At 53.1% G+C, this 19,116-nt stretch overlaps 1 protein-coding gene across 1 annotated transcript in view; it reads left to right on the top strand.

Annotated features, from left to right (window-relative positions):
- The window catches only part of LOC133350698 (collagen alpha-1(XIII) chain-like), a 116,152-nt gene that overhangs the window by 41,105 nt on the left and 55,931 nt on the right, over positions 1-19,116 (top strand). Inside the window, exons 12-18 of the mRNA XM_061565341.1 lie at positions 1,362-1,496; positions 2,847-2,882; positions 4,441-4,467; positions 4,665-4,709; positions 6,164-6,199; positions 10,674-10,718; positions 11,917-11,961. Of these exons, the coding sequence (XP_061421325.1) occupies positions 1,362-1,496; positions 2,847-2,882; positions 4,441-4,467; positions 4,665-4,709; positions 6,164-6,199; positions 10,674-10,718; positions 11,917-11,961 (369 nt within the window). The remainder of the gene's footprint in view (positions 1-1,361; positions 1,497-2,846; positions 2,883-4,440; positions 4,468-4,664; positions 4,710-6,163; positions 6,200-10,673; positions 10,719-11,916; positions 11,962-19,116) is intronic.

Below are 19,116 nucleotides of genomic sequence, written 5' to 3' on the forward strand. Positions count from 1 at the left end.
CGGTAGGAGCCTCAGGCCTGCACTTTTGGGAAGAAGCATCCATCCGGTCATGAAATTGACATTACTGGCATCGACCAAAACTCTTCATGTCTCCGTATGAATAATACGGAGAGCCGATGCGGCAGGAGTGTGCTAATGTGATGTGCGCGTGCACCTCCTTAGGGAGATGTACGCGCGCAAGGACACGTGCGTGCTTGCAGGTGCACCAGCGCTGCACGAATCTCGCCTCTTGTTTTTCCATCTTCCATCTTCCTTATCCACGTGGCTTTTTGTTCTACATCTGACCTTCAAAGCCGTAGACCTTCTCCGCACCGCGCGTTTCAGATCGGAGCGAAATTAAACTCGCGAGCCAGTTGTCCAAACACGGATCATCACAAACCCATTCTCCTGTCTCCTTCAGCCCAGGAATGGGTTCAAGAGTAATTACAACCAAGGTCGGATAGCATCGAGCTGTAGCTGCTGAGATTCCAGCGATAGCCGCGGCTTTTAACGCGCCCGTCTGCTTCCAGGGTACCCCGTGGGGGGGGCGGGGCTGCGGTGTGTGCACCTGCGCTCGTATTCGGTTCTCGACGATGGTGATGATGATGACGATGATGATGATGACAATGACGACGATGATGATGATGATGACGATGGTGATGATCATGATGACGATGATGATGACGATGATGATGATGACAATGACGACGATGATGATGATGATGACGATGGTGATGATCATGATGACGATGATGATGATGACGATGACGACGACGATGATGATGTGCCGTTGTGTCGCTGTGTCACTCGTGTGTGCCAGAGCAAATTTGCATAATTAATCTGCCGTTATTAATCCATGCGCAAGAAGAAGTTTGCGATATTTGTGATGTATGAGAGGTAATGGTGTCATTTTGTGAAGAACGATGAGCAGGGTTCATTGTTTTCTTAGAACTTGTCAAATATTAGCAACATCGTTAGTAAATTTGGAACCTGAAGAAAATGAAGAACCGAAAAAGCTCCCGGCACGTGGGTCTAACCGTCGGACATAACACGCGGTACCTGAAAACGCATCTGAGAGGATAATAAACTAAACGATTTTAATGTTACCAGGTAAAGCCCACTGAGCTACGTAGCTCTTTTTCCGAAGCAACTTGGCCACAAATGTTAGCTCATCGAAGTGGCTTATCACGTGGAAATTTACAGCAGCCAAATACTCTAAATAATAGAACCCACATGGTCCTCTAGGCCGTGGCACCCTGCGTGAGGTGTAGGGTGGTGGCCAAAACCGTGCGCGGCCTCCGCCCACGACCCACTCGACGCAGAGAGCCGCGTGCCGTGAACGCAGCGGCCAACCAAGTGCGTCTTTGGCTTGATGTCCCCAGGGAGACCAGGGCCAGGCGGGACCGCCCGGACCACCCGGCCCGCCAGGCCCCATCGGTCCCATCGGCCTGCCAGGACCCAGAGGGCCGGCGGGCGATATGGGGAAAGACGGACCCCGTGGCCCCTTGGGGCTACCGGTGAGTGCATGTCTGTGTGTCGGAGTTGTGGGGAGTTGTAGTGTAGCGGGTAGCACGCTGCGCTTGTGAACCCGGTGACCCGAGTTCTATTCCCGCTCACGGCCAACACCAGTGGCGATTATCTGAACTGGTCTTAGGGCTCTCCTAGGTCGACTCAACCTCAAAGGAGTACCTGGTGCGGTTGTTTAAAAACATCGCCACGAGGGAGACAAAGACAGCCAGGCATGGTGCTGGCCAGCCACCCCCTCATGTGCTGTGCTGGCCTTCATAGGTTCTCGCTAAGACCAATTGCCCCAAAAGTTTGTTAAAGCTATACGGGGGGTCTTTGTTGTGTTGCAGTTAAATTCCCGAACACGGCTAGCGTTAGTGGCAAGTGATATGTGAAGCTGTCCTCAACCTAACTTAGGTTGACCTGGTACAGTGTGGAAAATGTACACTCGGGAGATAAAGGTGGCCACCAACCATGGTGCTTTACCCCCTTGATGGACCATGCCAGCTAAACACGAGTTCCTTGTCTATGCATATAAATGTATATGTATTGATGTGTGCATCTGCAAAGCGTGCACATGCATGAGTATGTGCGGTGTGTGTGGCGGTGCAAGGGACGCAGCACATCCCCACATCTGCGCTGCGTGTTTTGCGAGTGCATGAGTGCACGCGTGTGTGCGTGTGTGCGTGCGTGACCCACTTATCCACCTGTGCCCCAGCGCCTTTATCCCTGCAATAACACCCGCCCTCTCATCCCCAATATCAATCCGGAAATTATCTTAAACATTCGCTCGGGAATTTTGCGCGCTTGGCCGGCGAAAACCTTCTCATCGGGATTTTCAATCGCGGGACGTCGGTTTTTTCCACGGCTCTCTTTTTTATTTTTGTTGTCCCAGCCACCCACCACCACCCCCTCCCCGTTCGCCATTCTGGCCTCGATAGGCGCTCGCTAACAGCGCTTGCCCTCTGTGCGCTCCTCTCTTGTAACCCGCCACGCTCCACCGAAATGGCCACAACCACCACCAGCACCGTCCCCGCCACCTCTCTTATAATTGGCCCCCTAAGCAAACCTCACCCTCGGTGTCCGGCGAGGCCCAATTATGTAACATCAGCTGTTCTCGGCCTCGCTCGATCTGCGTTGCACCCTGAGTGAGTCACGCCGTGAGAATGCGGCGCCTAGGCACGCTGCCCCGTGCGCTGCTGCCCACGTACATGCACGTACGTACGTATGGGTACGTTGAACTTATGACGCACCGTACGTAGCCAACCGTGCTAATCGCAGGTGCGATCGGCCTGGCTAGCCGGGTCCAGCCCAAGCTGAGCCGCTCACGCAGTTTGTCGCTCGTGTCTGTTCCTCGGCAGGGTGAGCCCGGTCAATCTGGCAAGGACGGCTCCAAGGTGAGTGAGCGAGCGAGTGAGCGAGCGTTCGTCTGTGCTTAAAGACGTAACCCAAGTAACCCAAATGTCAAGCGGCTTTTGTCTAAGGGGGGACCGCAGCGTGGCGCAGTGGAAACACCTCGTGGCAAGAAGGACCTGCCCAGTGCACATGCCAACGTTGGGCATGTGGTTGGAACCGTTGGTCCAACGTTGGTCAGACGTTGGGCCAAAATGACAGGTTTACTGGGTGGGTTAAATTCGCGGCTAGGACACCTTTCTGTATATGCCCCCCCCCCCCCCCCCTGTTCTGCATGGGGGTTTTCTCTGGGCTCTCCAGTTCCCTCCCCACAGCTCAAAAAATAAGTCAACATACAATGTCACCGATATTTGCCAATAACATCCCTATTCATCAAAAAAATGTCGCTGGCAAACTACTCAATTGGGATTACAACACAAAGCAAACATCGCCCCCCCCCCCCCCCCACTGTGAAAACTTGGCAGGACCCTCCTTAACAAGAGTCTTGAGACTCGGGTGAGGCTTTCCTGGGTAAAGTAAAGTAATAGATTACACACCCTGTGTGAGCTATGTGTGAGCTGCATGCCCTGGGATTCGGGTTGCCGCCCCACTCGTAATTAGTATTGACGCTTCATAAGTCACGCGATTCTCCCGAGCACAATTTCGACTCCTTTAAATAGCCTGCCCCGCATTGGCGCTGCTTTCCCAAACACCTCATTCTCCTAGGATATGACTTTGAAGTTTAACACTGTTTAGTGCCTGATCTTTGCTTGCATTTTATTTTATATTCTACCCGGGCTGTCCCATGTTTGAAGTTTGAAAAAGCGTCGTTGACGGGGTGGGGGAGGGAGTGAAGCGATTTTAATGTCATCGTCATTAAGCGCTCCATAATTTGCACTCACGTGACATCACGAATGAAGGCGTGTGGCAGCGATGTAGCGGTCATGTCACGAGCATGTCAAAAGGGGGCTTTGCAATGACGACGAAGTGTTTAGTCATCATTGCGTACCGATTCTAACTTGTAGAAGAGTTTACTTGGTGGTGATGCTGCTGCGTTGGTAGTCGTGCACAAGCACAATTAACAACAACAAAAAACATGTGCTGTGAATAAGGGACATTTCCTGATACGTCGCCTATTATATATGGCTTTTCTTTTAAGGCCACAGTGTTATTGCCGAATGTGTTGAGTTTCATTTTTGACTCGTGCATGACAGTTCATAACAGTGTATTAAATTTTTATTTAAAGCTTTCGTGACTGCAGGGATTCATATTCTTGGTTATTTCGAAAGAACCAAGAATAACAGTGTATTAGTTTAATTTCTTCGATTCCATCTGTTGTTTGGCCATAATGGCGTAAAATACCCTGCCCATATGTAACTTGTTCGAGAGTGAGAGCTCTGTGAACAAAACAGGCTATTTCCACGAGCTGCGTTGAATTCCATCCCTACTTAGAGCTAACGCGCATACTTATTTGTTACGAGCATCGTAAGGCCAGGAATAACTAAAAAAACAAGGCTGCCACGGAGAGTTCATGCTGCTGGTTAATTTTTATTGACTCCACAGGGCTCACCTGGGCTGCCGGGGCTTCAGGTGAGCGTCGACAACTTTTCTCTCTACATCACTTTTTTTCAAACTCGTTACATTCCACGGGTTTCGTTGCGATCGCGGCGGCGGCTACGGCTGTGCTTGTGACCTCACGCCTCTCATCTGCCTCGCCTCTCATCTGCCTCGCCTCTCATCTGCCTCGCCTCTCATCTGCTTCGCCTCTCATCTGCGATCGTCCGCAGGGGGAGAAGGGAGACGGCGGCCTCCAGGGCAGGACGGGAGAGAAGGTCGGTGCTCTCACAAACTCCATCAAATCATTTGATAATTTTAATTCATGAGCACGTGACGGACACTTTTGTTGATAATTTAATTCATGAGCATGTGACAGACACTTTCGTTGATAATTTAATTCATGAGCATGTGACAGACACTTTTGTTGATCAAATTCTGGATGATCTGTCGGGAATTTAATTATCGAACGTCGATTTAAGTTTCTTGCAATTTTTTCGATTTCTCACGTAACAGTTGTTTTTGCGCTCGTTTCTATTTTCCTTCCCTGCTGTACTTCATCCTGATTTGTTTTGCTTTCGTAATTTTCGTGACCCGGGGCTCACTCTTGCATGTGAGACTCGTCACTGGTGTCTTGAGTTCTCGCCCAGTTAAACAAAATACACTTGAGGGCATCGTAGAGAATGTTTGACGAATGCTTCCCTGCGCTGGTTGGTTGTGAAGTTGGGAAGCGTACACGTGGGAGCATAGCAGTACAGTACAACAATGGATTTCCTACACTGCCCTCTGCTGCACAATGCCGTACCTACGAATAAAGGACACAAGGCACATGCACGGCCGATGTAGATAAATGGAGACATTGTTCGAACGATCGATTGGCCAGATGTCCCGATCCCCCCTTCAGGGATCTCTCTGTCACTGTCCTCGAATCTCGGATTGGGCTTTCACGCACACCGACAAACAGGCTGAGGGTGGCTGTAATTCATTTCACGATTCCACGCCGAGCTCTGTGTAACCAAGACGCCACTCGGAGGGTCACACTTAAACGCAGTTCTGGCTTTATTCTCATTCGTTCGCGAGACGGAACGGGCTCGGTCATTAATCACGAGCGGCGGGGGGAAACGGTCGCTGTGTGCTCGGCACCGCCGGGCAGACGCGGGTTCCCGCGCCCGGCCGCTACCGCGGAGCAGAAATTCCCGCGACCGCAAAAAGCAAAAAAACTAAAACAGAAAATGCTTAATAGCAAATGGTGCAGAACCGTTATATGAATTATGAAGCATTTTTGCACGAGGGCAGAAGATTGTATCTGGTTCCGATCGCTCTCAGGATTAGCTCCTTTTCACAGGAAACGTGTCTGCGCTCAACCGCACGACACAACGTGCGTCCCGTACCCCAGCAGCGAATGCAGTGTTGTACTGTGCTGTGCTCTGACATCTATGCTCCCCCCCTCCACCTCCCCCAACTCCCCCACCTTCACCAGCCTGCATTGACCAGCGAGGTGAAGGATGGTCAAATAGGCCCCCTGACTCGCACTGCGTGGGGACGCAGCAATTGTGTAACGTGGGACCAAAGTTGGCAAACGATGGTCCAAAGGTAAACATGCAGCAACGTTGCATGTTTACTGGGGAGGCCCTCCTGGTGGCCGTAGTTGTTGTGTGTGTGTGTGTGTCTGTGTTTATGTTGCACGTATTCAGCTTTTGCAACGCTCGGTGTGTTGTCTTCTCGCACACAGGGCGAGTCCGGCCTGCCAGGCATGATGGGATGGAAGGTAGGAGGAGATTGCACTCACGCAGGCCATGCAAGTGACATCCGAGTCCATTCACTGGCCACCCTTCTTTTTTATACAGCAGCACGAGGCCGAATGTTATCTCAAACAAGTTGGCAACCATTGACACGCACAAATACCTGCCAGCAATCGCAATATTTATCCCGCTGTGTGAGCAGCGGCGGTTCTTGCGGCCAGGTTTGAGGAGCCGACTAAATTCCGCTCCAGGGTTGTTTTCCAGCCTCGGATGGCGACGCGTGCAGGTGGATCGCTGAGGAACCGGTGGCTTCTCGCATAGAAACCATTCGACTCGCATAGAGAGAGACCCACAGAGATCACAGTGAGAAACTGAAACCTTCTGGCAGCGGGCTTCGTCATCATAGGGACGCTCGCAGCCCGTGCAACTCGCCACGCTAACCTGGTCTGGTGGGGGCCGGGCACTGGACCATTATAATAATGATACCAGCACAGTAATGCCATTTGTTTATCGAGGAAAGTCTGACTTGAGTCTCAAGACTCATCTTCTTGAGGGTCCTGCATGGCGATGTTTGGTCAATTTCACGAATGACCGTTTTGTATCATCGCCATGGTGTTTGTAATGAAAGATATGCAAATCCTGCCCTATCCCAAAGTTACACGATGAATCCATCTGCACGCGTCCACGGATACGGGGATGCGATGAGGTGGGGGGGGGGTTGCGGTGGGGGGGGCGGCTGTCGAGCTGCTGGAGCCGGAGCCACGTGGCGTTCGTGTAGTAGCACAAATTACTCTGTTGACATTGGGCCAATTGGCACAGAGCGGAGTGACGGTAAACAAGAATACTGTTGATTATTGCTTAAAAACACCAAAATAGTGCAAGTTGTATTTTTGATAACCCCACTTTTTAAAGCTAACCCACGCTGCCAGCTTCCACTTTCGATGGTTTTCATCGTATCGTATCCACCCAGGTGGTCACATGACGATTTTCATAATTCACTCTCTCAGCAAAAGCCCACTTTGTTGACAATGAGATGCTGTGGGTTATTAAGTTTCTGCAGGACTTCCACTTCCCTTCCCCCCACCTCAATTGCAGACAGAGCTCATGTGTGACCGTGACATTTCGTCGGCACGTGTTGTGCCGCCACCGTCTAGCGGATTTTACACCCCAACCCCGCACCCCCCGCCCATACGGACCGCGCTATGCAAAACGGCCGAGCTCGTTAGTCTTAGCTGGGAGCGCGCGGGGGAACGCTGACGTGATGATTGCGGCGGAGGCCTCCTGCCCGTAATGGCAAACACGTTTCGCGCGCGACTGTCTCCGCGGAGCAGCCCTGCGCCGGCCTGGTGCTAGTCATTATCGGCCGCTGGCCAGGGGGACGATTAGCGCGAGCTCTTGAAATCAAGGGGTCCCGCGTATCGCTCTTCACTTGACCAAATTCCACCGCCCGAAAGACGGAGACATTTTCTGGAAGGGGGGCGTGGGGGGGGGTGCCTTTCGGACACGCTATCAAAACAGCGGCTTGCGTGACTTAATGCTCCGTGCAACTTCTGGCCGCGATGACCATACGCACTCAATGTTTTCCAGGTCGCTCGTAGACTAGATCAGGCACGTGACTTGCAGCCACAGCCGTAGCGAGCGGTGTACCGGATGTGTTTTTTGTGCCAGGTGTGGGATTTTTATCCCCGGGGTTCGTGGGCCGAGCCTGTGCGTAGGCCCACGCTGCGTGTCGCCGCTGCTTCATGAATTCCGGCTGTAACGTTGCTGCCGATCACTGTTCCCTGCACCTGATCGCCGAGACGCAGCGTGTCGAGCAGCGAACGGTAGCACGTTAATTTTAACGCTTGTTGATCTTGGCGAGAAATACGATGCTTAAGTTCAGAGGTCGGAGGGAGGGGGGGACGCGCGTTTGACAGCGCGACGAGCAAGCCGCTCGCGGCTTCGGCGGCGGCGCGGCCGGAGGGGAATGCGATCGAGGTGAGGCCTTGAGGCCGTTGTTTATTTGCTCGGCGCCACGGGCAGCAACGCGCGCATGTCCCCGGGTACTCGGTTCTGTTTTTAAGGGAAATGACCTCTGGGGGAATAAAAGAAGAAAAAAAACAGAACGGGAAAAAAATGTTCATGCACTCGCACCGCAAAACCGTGTCGGGGAAAAATCGATCGGAATTGTTGCGTCGCGATGCGGGACGGGCTCGCAATTCAGGCGCCGTTTCTACCATCCGCGTGCGTGACCATGAACACGCCACTTCAGGAATCACGGCTGTACCTGTATGGGCAGGTAGAGCCTCCCCACTACCCCCCCCCCAAACCCCCACCCCACCCCACTCCCCCACACTGATCAGGATGTGTAAAGTACAGCGAGAGACCACTGGAGTTCCGTTGAGCAGTGCAAACATGATGACTTGCCAGCACGTGACCGGTGATCATCGAGGTGACGGCTCGCTTTATTGAGTTGAAGGCATTGCTCATTCGATGGTGATGAGCAACCGTGCACGTGGCCTATGAATGTAAAAGTAAACAAGTTAGTTGGTGATGCTGCTGCGTTCGCGACAGCGCAACAAGCACGATGAGCACAAGAAAAAAACTCAACACATTCGTCAACAACACTGCGGCCTTAAAAGAAAATATAAACGAGGTGATATTTCTGGCGATGGCCCTTCTTCATAGCACACATTTGACGGCCTGTGGAGGGGCACGGCGACCAGAAGTCGCGCGCGCTGTTCGCCTGAACTCATTCTTCCCAATACAACACAATGTGGATGTACGTAGCGTCGCATCTGCACAGAAACACTTTATACGCACCCGAGTTTGTATGATTGGCGTGACATCAAGTACATCACCCGCGATTTATTTACTATTACTCACCGGGAAAGTCGCCGGATCGCAAGCCCCAGATTCGCTGGTTTCAACGTTTAACCTCACCCGCGCCCGTGTCCTTACCACCCTGACCCCGGTGGGCAGGATTCCCTCAAGATGTGACCTCTGAAACAACAAAAAACGACAATCAGTCCCGTGAGCAGAACGTTTCCTGCAAATCTTCTGAACGGTGCCATGGGGAAGGCGGTAGCAGTGGATCTCCATGAGTCTGATTGAGGTTCTCGTCGATAATTACAGAAAGTGTTCTAATTTAACATTTACCAGAGGGATGTTTGGCACTTGAAACTGATACATTTGCGACTCACAATCTCATAGCTTTCCCGCTGACAAGTAGTAGAAATTGCAGACGATGTATATGATGTCACGCCAGAAGGAAAAACGCAGCGGGTGTTAAACAGATGCAGGATAAAAGGTTTTAGAGTAAATATGTATGTATGTTGAACTTATTTCGCACCGTACGCAGCTTCTCGGAGGTGTGAAGAAAGGATGAGAAATTAAATATAAAAATAAGTTTTAAAAAATCTATCCAGATTTAAAAGTGCATAGCTCCAGTGGCTTCCTAACATCGGAAGGAAGAGCGTTCCAGACGGCCGCAGAAGCGCATCAGAAAGCGCGCGATGCAGTGACCGTCTTTGTTTGTTCGGTGGCCATCCAAACGCCGCTGCCTGCGAGGATGACCGGAGTTCACGTGATGATGATTTATGCTCCTTCACGAGATCAGCGAGGTATCGTTGTTCGCTTGTGACGAGCACTTTGTGTGTCTGGTGAAGCTGGCTTCACCTCCATCAAATGAACATTGCCTTCAACTCAGTCACGCATTGGGGAGAAAATGACGGCAGTCTGATCCCCCCCCCCCCCCCCACTATGCTTAGTTAGTGCGGTTACGGCCTGTTAAAAATCATGTCTCTCTCACGCTTGCGGGGTGCAGATGAAGGCAACCACCGCGGCCCGGCGGCTCGCGTTTCATCCGTGATGAACTTGTGTGTTGCCTAAACAGCGCTCTCATCAACGCACGTGTTGTTACAACGGCTCGCGGCCAGAGGCGCGGGTCGCGTGTTACCGCGCTGTTTGAGGGCGCTCACCACGTGGGGAGGGCGCGAGACCCGCGCATCTGGGGCCGTGGCGATGGGCCGAGGGTGGCACTGCCACCCACGCTGCCTTGGGGGGGGGGGTAGGCAGAGCCGGCCCAGCCACTAAGCGACCCTTGCAATTGCAAAGGGCCCCGTGGCCAGCAAAGGGCCCCCTAGAGTCACTGCTAACTAGTGGGTGAAAAAAATCATACATCAAAGGGGCCTCCAACTAAATTTTGCTTAGGGCCCCCAAAGGTCTAGGGCCGGTTCTGGGGGTAGGGATCGACAGCGCCGTGAGATGCAGTACAGCAGGAGGAGGTTAATGACCGAGCTCTATCGAGAGTTATCCCCGCATACGAGTGGGTCCTCTCCGGGTGCACGTTTTCTCCCCTCCCACCCCCCAAACACACGTGAAACGTGTTCCCACGCTCGTTCAGTCTCATATTAGTCCTCCTGGAGGGGACGGGGTAAGAGTCCGTAACGTCCCCGTCACGGTCGCGTCCGCGTCGGCCGCTACGCTGTGACATCGTTGGCCGTGTCTGTGTCGCGCTAGGGTGAGGTTGGACCACCCGGGCCAGCCGGACCTCTAGGCATAAAGGTACTGCCGCCCCAAACTCACTCTCCCGCTTAATGCTGCCTCTAACTCGCCCTCCCCGTTAGTGCCACCACTAACTCACTCTCCCCGTTCCTGCCAGGCCGCTTCTGAAAGAGCTGATAGCTCAGTGGGCTTTACCTGGTAAATAGAATAGTAAAATAGTGAATAGTTACTGCCGCCACGAAAGCACTTGCTGTGTTACAGCTGCTGCTGCTGCTAGCGAGCATGCTGCATTTACTGCTGCTGCCAATACACCCTTCACGTGAATCCTAAAAAACACGCAGAAAATGTAACTGGTATTGACCAAACATCCCAAAGTGTGAAAATTCACCTGTAAATCTGCTCAACTAGGATTACACAGAGCAACATCGCCCCCCTACTGCCAACAGAGTCTTGAGACTCGGTGTCGCTAACCTGGGTAAATAAATGTAACAATGAATGTAAGAAGATAGCTGCAAAGCTACTACTCCTATCAATGAGCAAACTAAGTTAATGTTGCTGCTAACTCACTCGCCGTGCTTGCCCCGCTTAGACGAATTGCATTCGTGCCACCTCCCCACTCGTTTTGCCGCGTGTTGCCGTGTGTTGTGTTGCCGCGTGTTGCCGTGTGGTGCCGTGTGTTGTCGCATGTTGCCGCGGTTTGCCGTGTGTTGTGTTGCCGCGTGTTTCCACGTCGTGCCGCGTGTTGCCACGTGGTGCCGCGCGTCGCCGCGCCGCTGCAGCTATTTGCGAGCACGCCGAGGTGCATTGCTCCAACATCCAACATCTTTGTGTTGTCCCCAAGAAGAGCCGAGCCGAATGTTTGGATTGAGCTCCTCAGCCCCGGCCTGTTTCCTGTGCGCACGTGACTTTATCAGCTCAGAGGGCCCGGGCACTTGTAGTTTCTGCCAACTGGCTTGTGTCGCGACCACTGGGCTGGACTAACACCAACAACAATTTATTTAAATGTATTTTTCGTGTTGCTGTTTTTCTTTTTCTCTACCCTTCATCTTTGTTTTCGGGCTCCGTCCTTTTCTCTCTGTCTCCTGCTCCGTTGTGTGCGTGCGCTCGTGTGTGTGTGCTCGTGTGTGTGTGCGCGTGAGTGTGTGCGCTCGTGTGTGTGTGCGTGCGCTCGTGTGTGTGTGTGCGTGCTCGTGAGTGTGTGCGCTCGTGTGTGTGTGCGTGTGTGCTCGTGTGTGTACCTGTGCCTCTCTGCTCGCAGGGGGAGAGGGGATATGTAGGCTTCCCCGGGAAGCGGGGAGACAAGGTGGGTACCCTACGCCGGCCGCTCTTGCGAAGGCAACACAGATAGCGGGAGAGGAAACAAAATTGCCATTGTTTTTTGAATATATATGTTTCAAACATTTTGACAAATATACGCTATGAAATTGAAAATGTTCTTCACCAAGCTGATATAATAAATACGTTGAGTATATTTTAATGCCATATATAAATGCATGACTGGATCTTTCGGAAGTATTCTTCGGAATGTGGCTTACACATTTAGTTTGAACATTTGAGTTTATCACATGAGCTTATTGTATCACTTTATTGAAAAAAATGATACATTATTCATAGAGTTATGTCAGTCCACTGCTAAATGAAGGCTACTCCAAGTCTGCATCGGCAATGGTTGTTTGACCATACTTCACCACTTTGGTCAGTGCAGGCTTGTGGAGTGGGTACCCAGGTCCAGTTCAGTTGTCGCCCTGGCCAGGACTCACACTCGGGTTAACGTTGCCGTGTGCTTACAACTGCCCCGCCATTCTACCCCTTGACTTTAATAGATGAGTTTCAGAATGTGGGATTATTGTTATTATTATGACATGGGTTGGCCACATGGATTAGCATGGTTGGTTACGTACGGTGCAAAAGATGTTCAGCATACATACATACATACAACAAGCCATTTCAGATACATACGTCACAATCATCACATCATCATATCATCATCGCATCATGCCGCCATCGCACCATTGACACCATCGCATCCCCAATTAGCACGGTTGGCTACGAGTGGTGTGAAAGAAGTTCAACATACAAATACGTACGTGGATTAATTTCTTGGATTTCATTACATTTGGGTTTAGCCACGGGGGCTTATCGCGACCGCTAGGCGGGAGGTGAGCACTCGTAGCCGGACGTTATCTGGGCCCTCTAGGCCACGGCTGACGCAGTTTCGTGGCCAACCCCGGAACTGTGCGGGTCCACCGTGGCCCAAGAATGCGCTTGACGCAGGAGGCGACGAGCCGAGCAGACAGACCGACGTACCGTCGCCCTTGCGTTTGCTCCACTATGCTCAAAATGTTTTTTTCCGCATCGTTCCGCGGGGGTAAAGCAGCGGACATGTGAGGTCGAAAGGCCGCCCAAGTCCGACTTGGCTTTTCAGTTCACCTTGTCTACGCCCACATCATCATATCGGCCGTGTTGGGTCTATCCGCTGCTGGATACACACGCGACGCTCATCAACTCTTTACAACTCTGGGGCAATGAATGCAAATTCCGCATTCCTATGGTGGGGCAAATCTACGCAGAGGACGGCTGCGGTTAAGTTCCCACAATGTGATACTCGTTCGATTGAAACCGGGGGCGGATGAAAGGCTGAGCTTGACCCCCTGACCGGGTTTTGAACTTTAAAACCCTTCCGATTGCGATTGGGAGCGGCCGCGATTTTGCTCGCACCGCACGGACCAGCCGGATCCGGGTAATTAATTCTGTTAGACTCATTCCAAATGTTACTAGGTTTTTTTAGTAAGCGAACTTTCATTCGAGTTTTTGTGTGTGCGTGTGTGTAATTGATCCCACGAGTTGACGAGTATTTTTATTGCCCCCGACGCAGGTTGTGGCACACTTTGAGCCGGCGAGCAAGTTCGCACGCGCGATCCGTTTAAAAAATAACAATAATAACTTCCACACCGAGCACGCCTCCTGTGATCCCCTGGTCACACAAGAAAACACGTGGAAGCCACGTGCCGGGTCAGCGACACGCGGAGGAAGCGTTCGCTTCCTCCGCACAAGTCGCGGTCGGCGCCGCGGTCTCCGTCAAATTTGAAGTAACAGGCAACGCTCGAATGCCGTAACAAGGCCCCGGGATTTAGTGGGTTTTTTTTATCACCGTCACGTGTCAGTTTCGACTTTCTCAATCGTTGAGGATCGACCAAAATGCACCGTCGCCACCGCCGCCGCCATGCCAGCGTGGACGAAAAAGTCACTTCACCTGAGCGCGTCCGACGCCGTGGCGCTTTGCGAGCGTTTCTCCCTCGTCCAGAAATCCGGACAAATTATTTCCGTGTGAATTGCAGTCAGAATCGGTCCACATACTCTGTTCATGTACAGGCCTTTAACAATCTGAGGCTGAATGAGGAGCCCTCCACCATAGCGGGTTGCTCGTGGGAGTCGGTCGACCGTGACTTCTCCATGATGATCGTTGCTGATTAGTGAAGCAGCGAGAGCAGAGACCATCCACTGCTGGATGAAGGCCTCCCCAGGCAGTAGCATACCTATGAGACGATTACCCTCGTGGCTATTGGGCAGACAGCTGATGAGATGGCCTAAACTTGTTCTGAACAGGGTGCTGTGCACTCTGGAGCGATTAAATCCCACCCACGGTGTGCGTGTGGGCGTTAGGCACTAATTCAGACGTTAAGCTTCCCTATTTATAAATTACAGTTATTATTTTTCGGCTCACTGTTTTTTTTCTGAAGGGGATGTATACACACACGTGTGTGCGCGTGTGTATGTGGGAAGCGGTAGTGTAGCGGTTAGCGCGTTGCGCTACGAACCTGGAGACCCGGGTTCGATTCCTGCTCATGGCCAACACCGGTGACAATTATCTGAACCGGTCTTGGGCCTCCCCTAGGTCGACTCAGCCTCAAATGAGTACCTGGTGCGGTGTGTAAACATCGCCACTGGGGAGAAAAAGGCGACCGGGCCTTCATAGGTGTTCACGAACAGCACTTGCCCCAGCAGTATGTGAATGCTATACGAGGGATCTTTGTCTTTGTAGTCATTCATGTAAATGAAAAGTGGTGCCCATTGTGGTTCGCAGATTGAGATTTTAATAGATCCTTAGCCCAACATAAGTGACACATTTGAGAGGATTCTTGTTTATAGTGGCAAGGGGTTATCTGACTCTGTCTCTGCCCTCCCCTAGATCGACTCAGCCTTACAGGAGCTTGTCGTGCCACATGTAATCATCATCATCACTGGGAAAAGGCCGCATCACCCTCTCGTGTAACGTTCTAAACTCAATCGACGCTTCGGCGTCGAGGGAGGGGTCTTTGAGTCGCCCTTCTCACAGTGTGGTCGGCTAGTGGGGGGACAGTGGTCTCACCCCTATTGCAGCGGTGAAGCGGAGTGGAGCGGAGTGACGCGGGTGACGCGGAGTGACGCGGGGAAGCGAAGTGAAGCGAAGTGACGCGGAGTGACGCGGAGTGACGCGGTGAAGCGGAGTGACGCGGAGTGACGCGGTGACGCGGAGTGACGCGGGGAAGCGAAGTGACGCGGAGTGACGCGGAGTGACGCGGTGAAGCGGAGTGACGCGGAGTGACGCGGTGACGCGGAGTGACGCGGGGAAGCGGAGTGACGCGGTGAAGCGGAGTGACGCGGTGAAGCGGAGTGACGCGGAGTGACGCGGGGAAGCGGAGTGACGCGGAGTGAAGCGGAGTGACGCGGAGTGAAGCGGAGTGACGCGGAGTGACGCGGGGAAGCGGAGTGACGCGGGGAAGCGGAGTGACGCGGAGTGACGCGGAGTGACGCGGGGAAGCGGAGTGACGCGGAGTGACGCGGGGAAGCGGAGTGACGCGGGGAAGCGAAGTGACGCGGAGTGACGCGGGGAAGCGGAGTGACGCGGGGAAGCGGAGTGAAGCGGAGTGACGCGGGGAAGCGGAGTGACGCGGGGAAGCGGAGTGAAGCGGAGTGACGCGGAGTGACGCGGGGAAGCGGAGTGACGCGGGGAAGCGGAGTGACGCGGAGTGACGCGGGGAAGCGGAGTGACGCGGGGAAGCGAAGTGACGCGGAGTGACGCGGGGAAGCGGAGTGACGCGGGGAAGCGGAGTGACGCGGAGTGACGCGGGGAAGCGGAGTGACGCGGGGAAGCGGAGTGACGCGGGGAAGCGAAGTGACGCGGAGTGACGCGGGGAAGCGGAGTGACGCGGGGAAGCGGAGTGACGCGGAGTGACGCGGGGAAGCGGAGTGACGCGGGGAAGCGGAGTGACGCGGGGAAGCGAAGTGACGCGGAGTGACGCGGGGAAGCGGAGTGACGCGGGGAAGCGGAGTGACGCGGGGAAGCGGAGTGACGCGGGGAAGCGGAGTGACGCGGAGTGACGCGGGGAAGCGGAGTGACGCGGGAAGCGGAGTGACGCGGGGAAGCGGAGTGACGCGGGGAAGCGGAGTGACGCGGTGAAGCGGAGTGACGCGGAGCCACATGTTGGGTCACGTCACGAAGGCGCCTCGGGGTGGAAGGGGAGAAATCCACAACACAGGGTGACCTCGCCCGGGCCCCGTTAACACCTCTCACCAAAACATCTCCGCTCATGCCGCTTTCGGGGGCCTGCCGCCGAGATTTATTGCCGGAGAAAAGTGTTAGCAGCACAGGGCACAAAACAACGACCTCCATTGTTACGTAACGAGCTCGAAGTTGATGTAAAATGATTACGCGAGTGAGTTAAATTGGCAACAGCTGACCTGAACTTCATCGCGATATTTATTACGTCGCGGTCAGTGGTCTCTGCAGAAAGGGGGGGGGGGGGCAGGGGGGAAAATGTAGCAGCCAATTTGGAAATGTCTGCCGTAACGCCGTGGAAAAGTTTAATTTCCTTGACTGCCAATGAACAGCGGACGCACGAATACAATTTTTATATTTCCTCCTTTGAAGTTCAGGCAAAAGGCGCTCCTTTTTTGCCGAGCACGGCATCGCGGCTCAAATACAGATGTGTAATAATAGACACCGGGATTTGTTTTTTATTAAGCCGTGAGAACAAACGAAAATCACCAGAGGCAGATGTTTCACGAGCGGCAGCGGCGGCGGCGGCGCACGCGCCTGTTGGGCAGCAACCGTGGCCCGCGGGGCAGCGCCGCGTTCGCTCCTCGCGATGGACGTGGCTTCATTTTGAGATTTTTTTTTTTTACAATCCCGGCTGAACCGACGGCCGCAAAAATATCCGCACGCAGGTGTGCACTGCTCCCCCCCCCCCCCCCATCATCATGCCATCATCGTATCGCACCGCCGTCGCACCATTGCCACGGTGGTTTGGTTTGGTTTGCTAGTAGCTTTTACGCAGGCGGCTTGTTAGGTAAATGAACGACACCTGATGTGGGGTATCCGGCGGTGGGAGGGCGTGGGCGGCAATAGTGGCGATGATGGTGGACTATGACCTGCAGCACCCCCCCGGCATGCACCAGACCCACGGGGTGACGCGCCTGTGGCCCCCGGGTGAATTGGTTGCGGTTTGGCTCGGTCAAAATGTCGCCGCGTGGCAGCGCACGTGTTGTGGCGTGGGCATGCGCCTCCCTTGTCCTGTATCGGGGTGAATGGGAAGGAAAGTAAAACTTGCATCCTGCCTGAAGGTTTATACAAATCGGAGAAGCCTTATTGACTGTTAAGGTGAAGTAGGTGGGCTTTGGCAGGGCACGTCGTGGCGAGGAGGAGGAGGCAGTGGCCAGTGGATGAGACTGGTGATGGAGTGGCAGCCGGAGGAGGGCAGCGGTGACGGAACGATGAGGTCGCCTCGTGCGCAAGGAGCGGGGGATGGAGACAGCGGCTGATGATGCTCGTACATAATTATCGTTATTTCCATGGTAACAGAATGATACAATGTGGCGCAGAAGCCGACAGTCACACAGTGTAAGATCGTAGATCGTTTGGGCTTCTATAGTTTATATGAATGTTCCTGCGTAGCAGTTTAATGCATTGCATAAAAAAGCCCTTTTCACAATTGTGACCTAATACGCGCACATTTGTCTCGTGATTCCCCAGCCCGGTGGTTAGCGCGCACCGCACTATGAACCCGACCACCCGAGTTCGATTCCCTGTCGCGGCTAACATCAGTGACCGAGTGATATCTCAACTGGTTCATCAAATGCAATGACCAGCGTGACGTAGTATAGTCAAACAACCCTAATTTGCTGACACCGCATGGGGAAGACCTTCATGCAGCCGTGGTTAGACATTGCTGTGGGGTGCGTGGTGGCGATGTTGAGAGTTGCTGGGGGTGCCAGGGATTGGGAAGGGAACCGAGCCGGAGATAGGCCTCGTGGTTCACCCACCCCAGGCCATGGCACTCGCGGCAAACCCGTTTTGTGCGCGACACGGCAGCGGTGTTGACGCAGCGATTACCAGAGTCTCGCTTTTCACACCGGTTGTCCCCCAGGTGACCACCAGCTCCGCGGAAAAGTTTTTTTTTCCTTGGGAAAATTACGGCAGAAGAGGACGAGGGGAAAAAAATAGAGATTTACGTGAGCGTGCGCGAGTGCGTGCACGCGCGCGATCGGAAGCGTGCGTGTGCATGCGTGCGTGCGATCGACTGCTGGGAAGCCTCATTTAAGCCACACGGTAACGTTCCTGGTTTCCTGGTACTGACCGTCTCGCCGACCCCATCGGTACATCTTGTTCGCGAGCGCAGAGTACCGACGGCGGCGTGGGCTTGTTTTTTCGCCTCGAGTTTGTTTGGACTCAAGCGTCAAAAATGCATGAAATGGTGTAATGAGCTAAATAGTTACCTCGTGGCAGGCCTTACGAGATGACGTGTACCGCCGAATATATTGTTTCTACGATCCTCAGAAACGCTCGGGCGCAAAGGCCTCGCGTGCGCACAGCACGTAATTATTAGGTCGCCTTTTATTGCGGAGTGAAAATGAGTGAAGGTGATCGATGGTGGGTTTCCATATAGTTCCACGATAAGTTATGCGTGGGAGGATTTGTGACGCAGCGGTTAGTGCAATTGCACTGTGAACCCAGCCACCTTGGCTGACATCAGTGGTGAGTGATATGTGAACCCGATTTTGCAGCCCCTCCCATGCCCCCCTCCCTCCACCCACTCTAACTTTCGCGTCTCTTGAATTCAAATCGACGACTTAAAAAATTAGCCCGTAAAAACAAAGTTTTTCACTATAAATCCTTTATATGCGTGGCGGCTAGAGTCCTCTCGTCCTCTGGCTTGAGATGGCTGCCACTTATGGGTCAGATGATTGCCTGCCACCATTAAGCAATTGGTAATTAAATATAAAAAAAAATCCTAAAAAGTGTAAAATTTTGGGGGGAAAAATTCACTAAAATAAATTGTCACGCACAACGAGTCTGTGTGCAAAATGTCAGCTCGATTGGCTCACGGGAAGTGGGTTAAAAAACGACCGAAAGATTTGCACGGTCGTAAGCGCGCAAGCAAGCAAGCAAGTGAACTTAATATAAAGGATTTAAAAATAA

Source organism: Lethenteron reissneri, chromosome 34 (genome assembly GCF_015708825.2).
Source record: "Lethenteron reissneri isolate LAM-NWPU_2019-01 chromosome 34, ASM1570882v1, whole genome shotgun sequence".
In the NCBI taxonomy this organism is placed as follows: Eukaryota; Metazoa; Chordata; class Hyperoartia; order Petromyzontiformes; family Petromyzontidae; genus Lethenteron; species Lethenteron reissneri.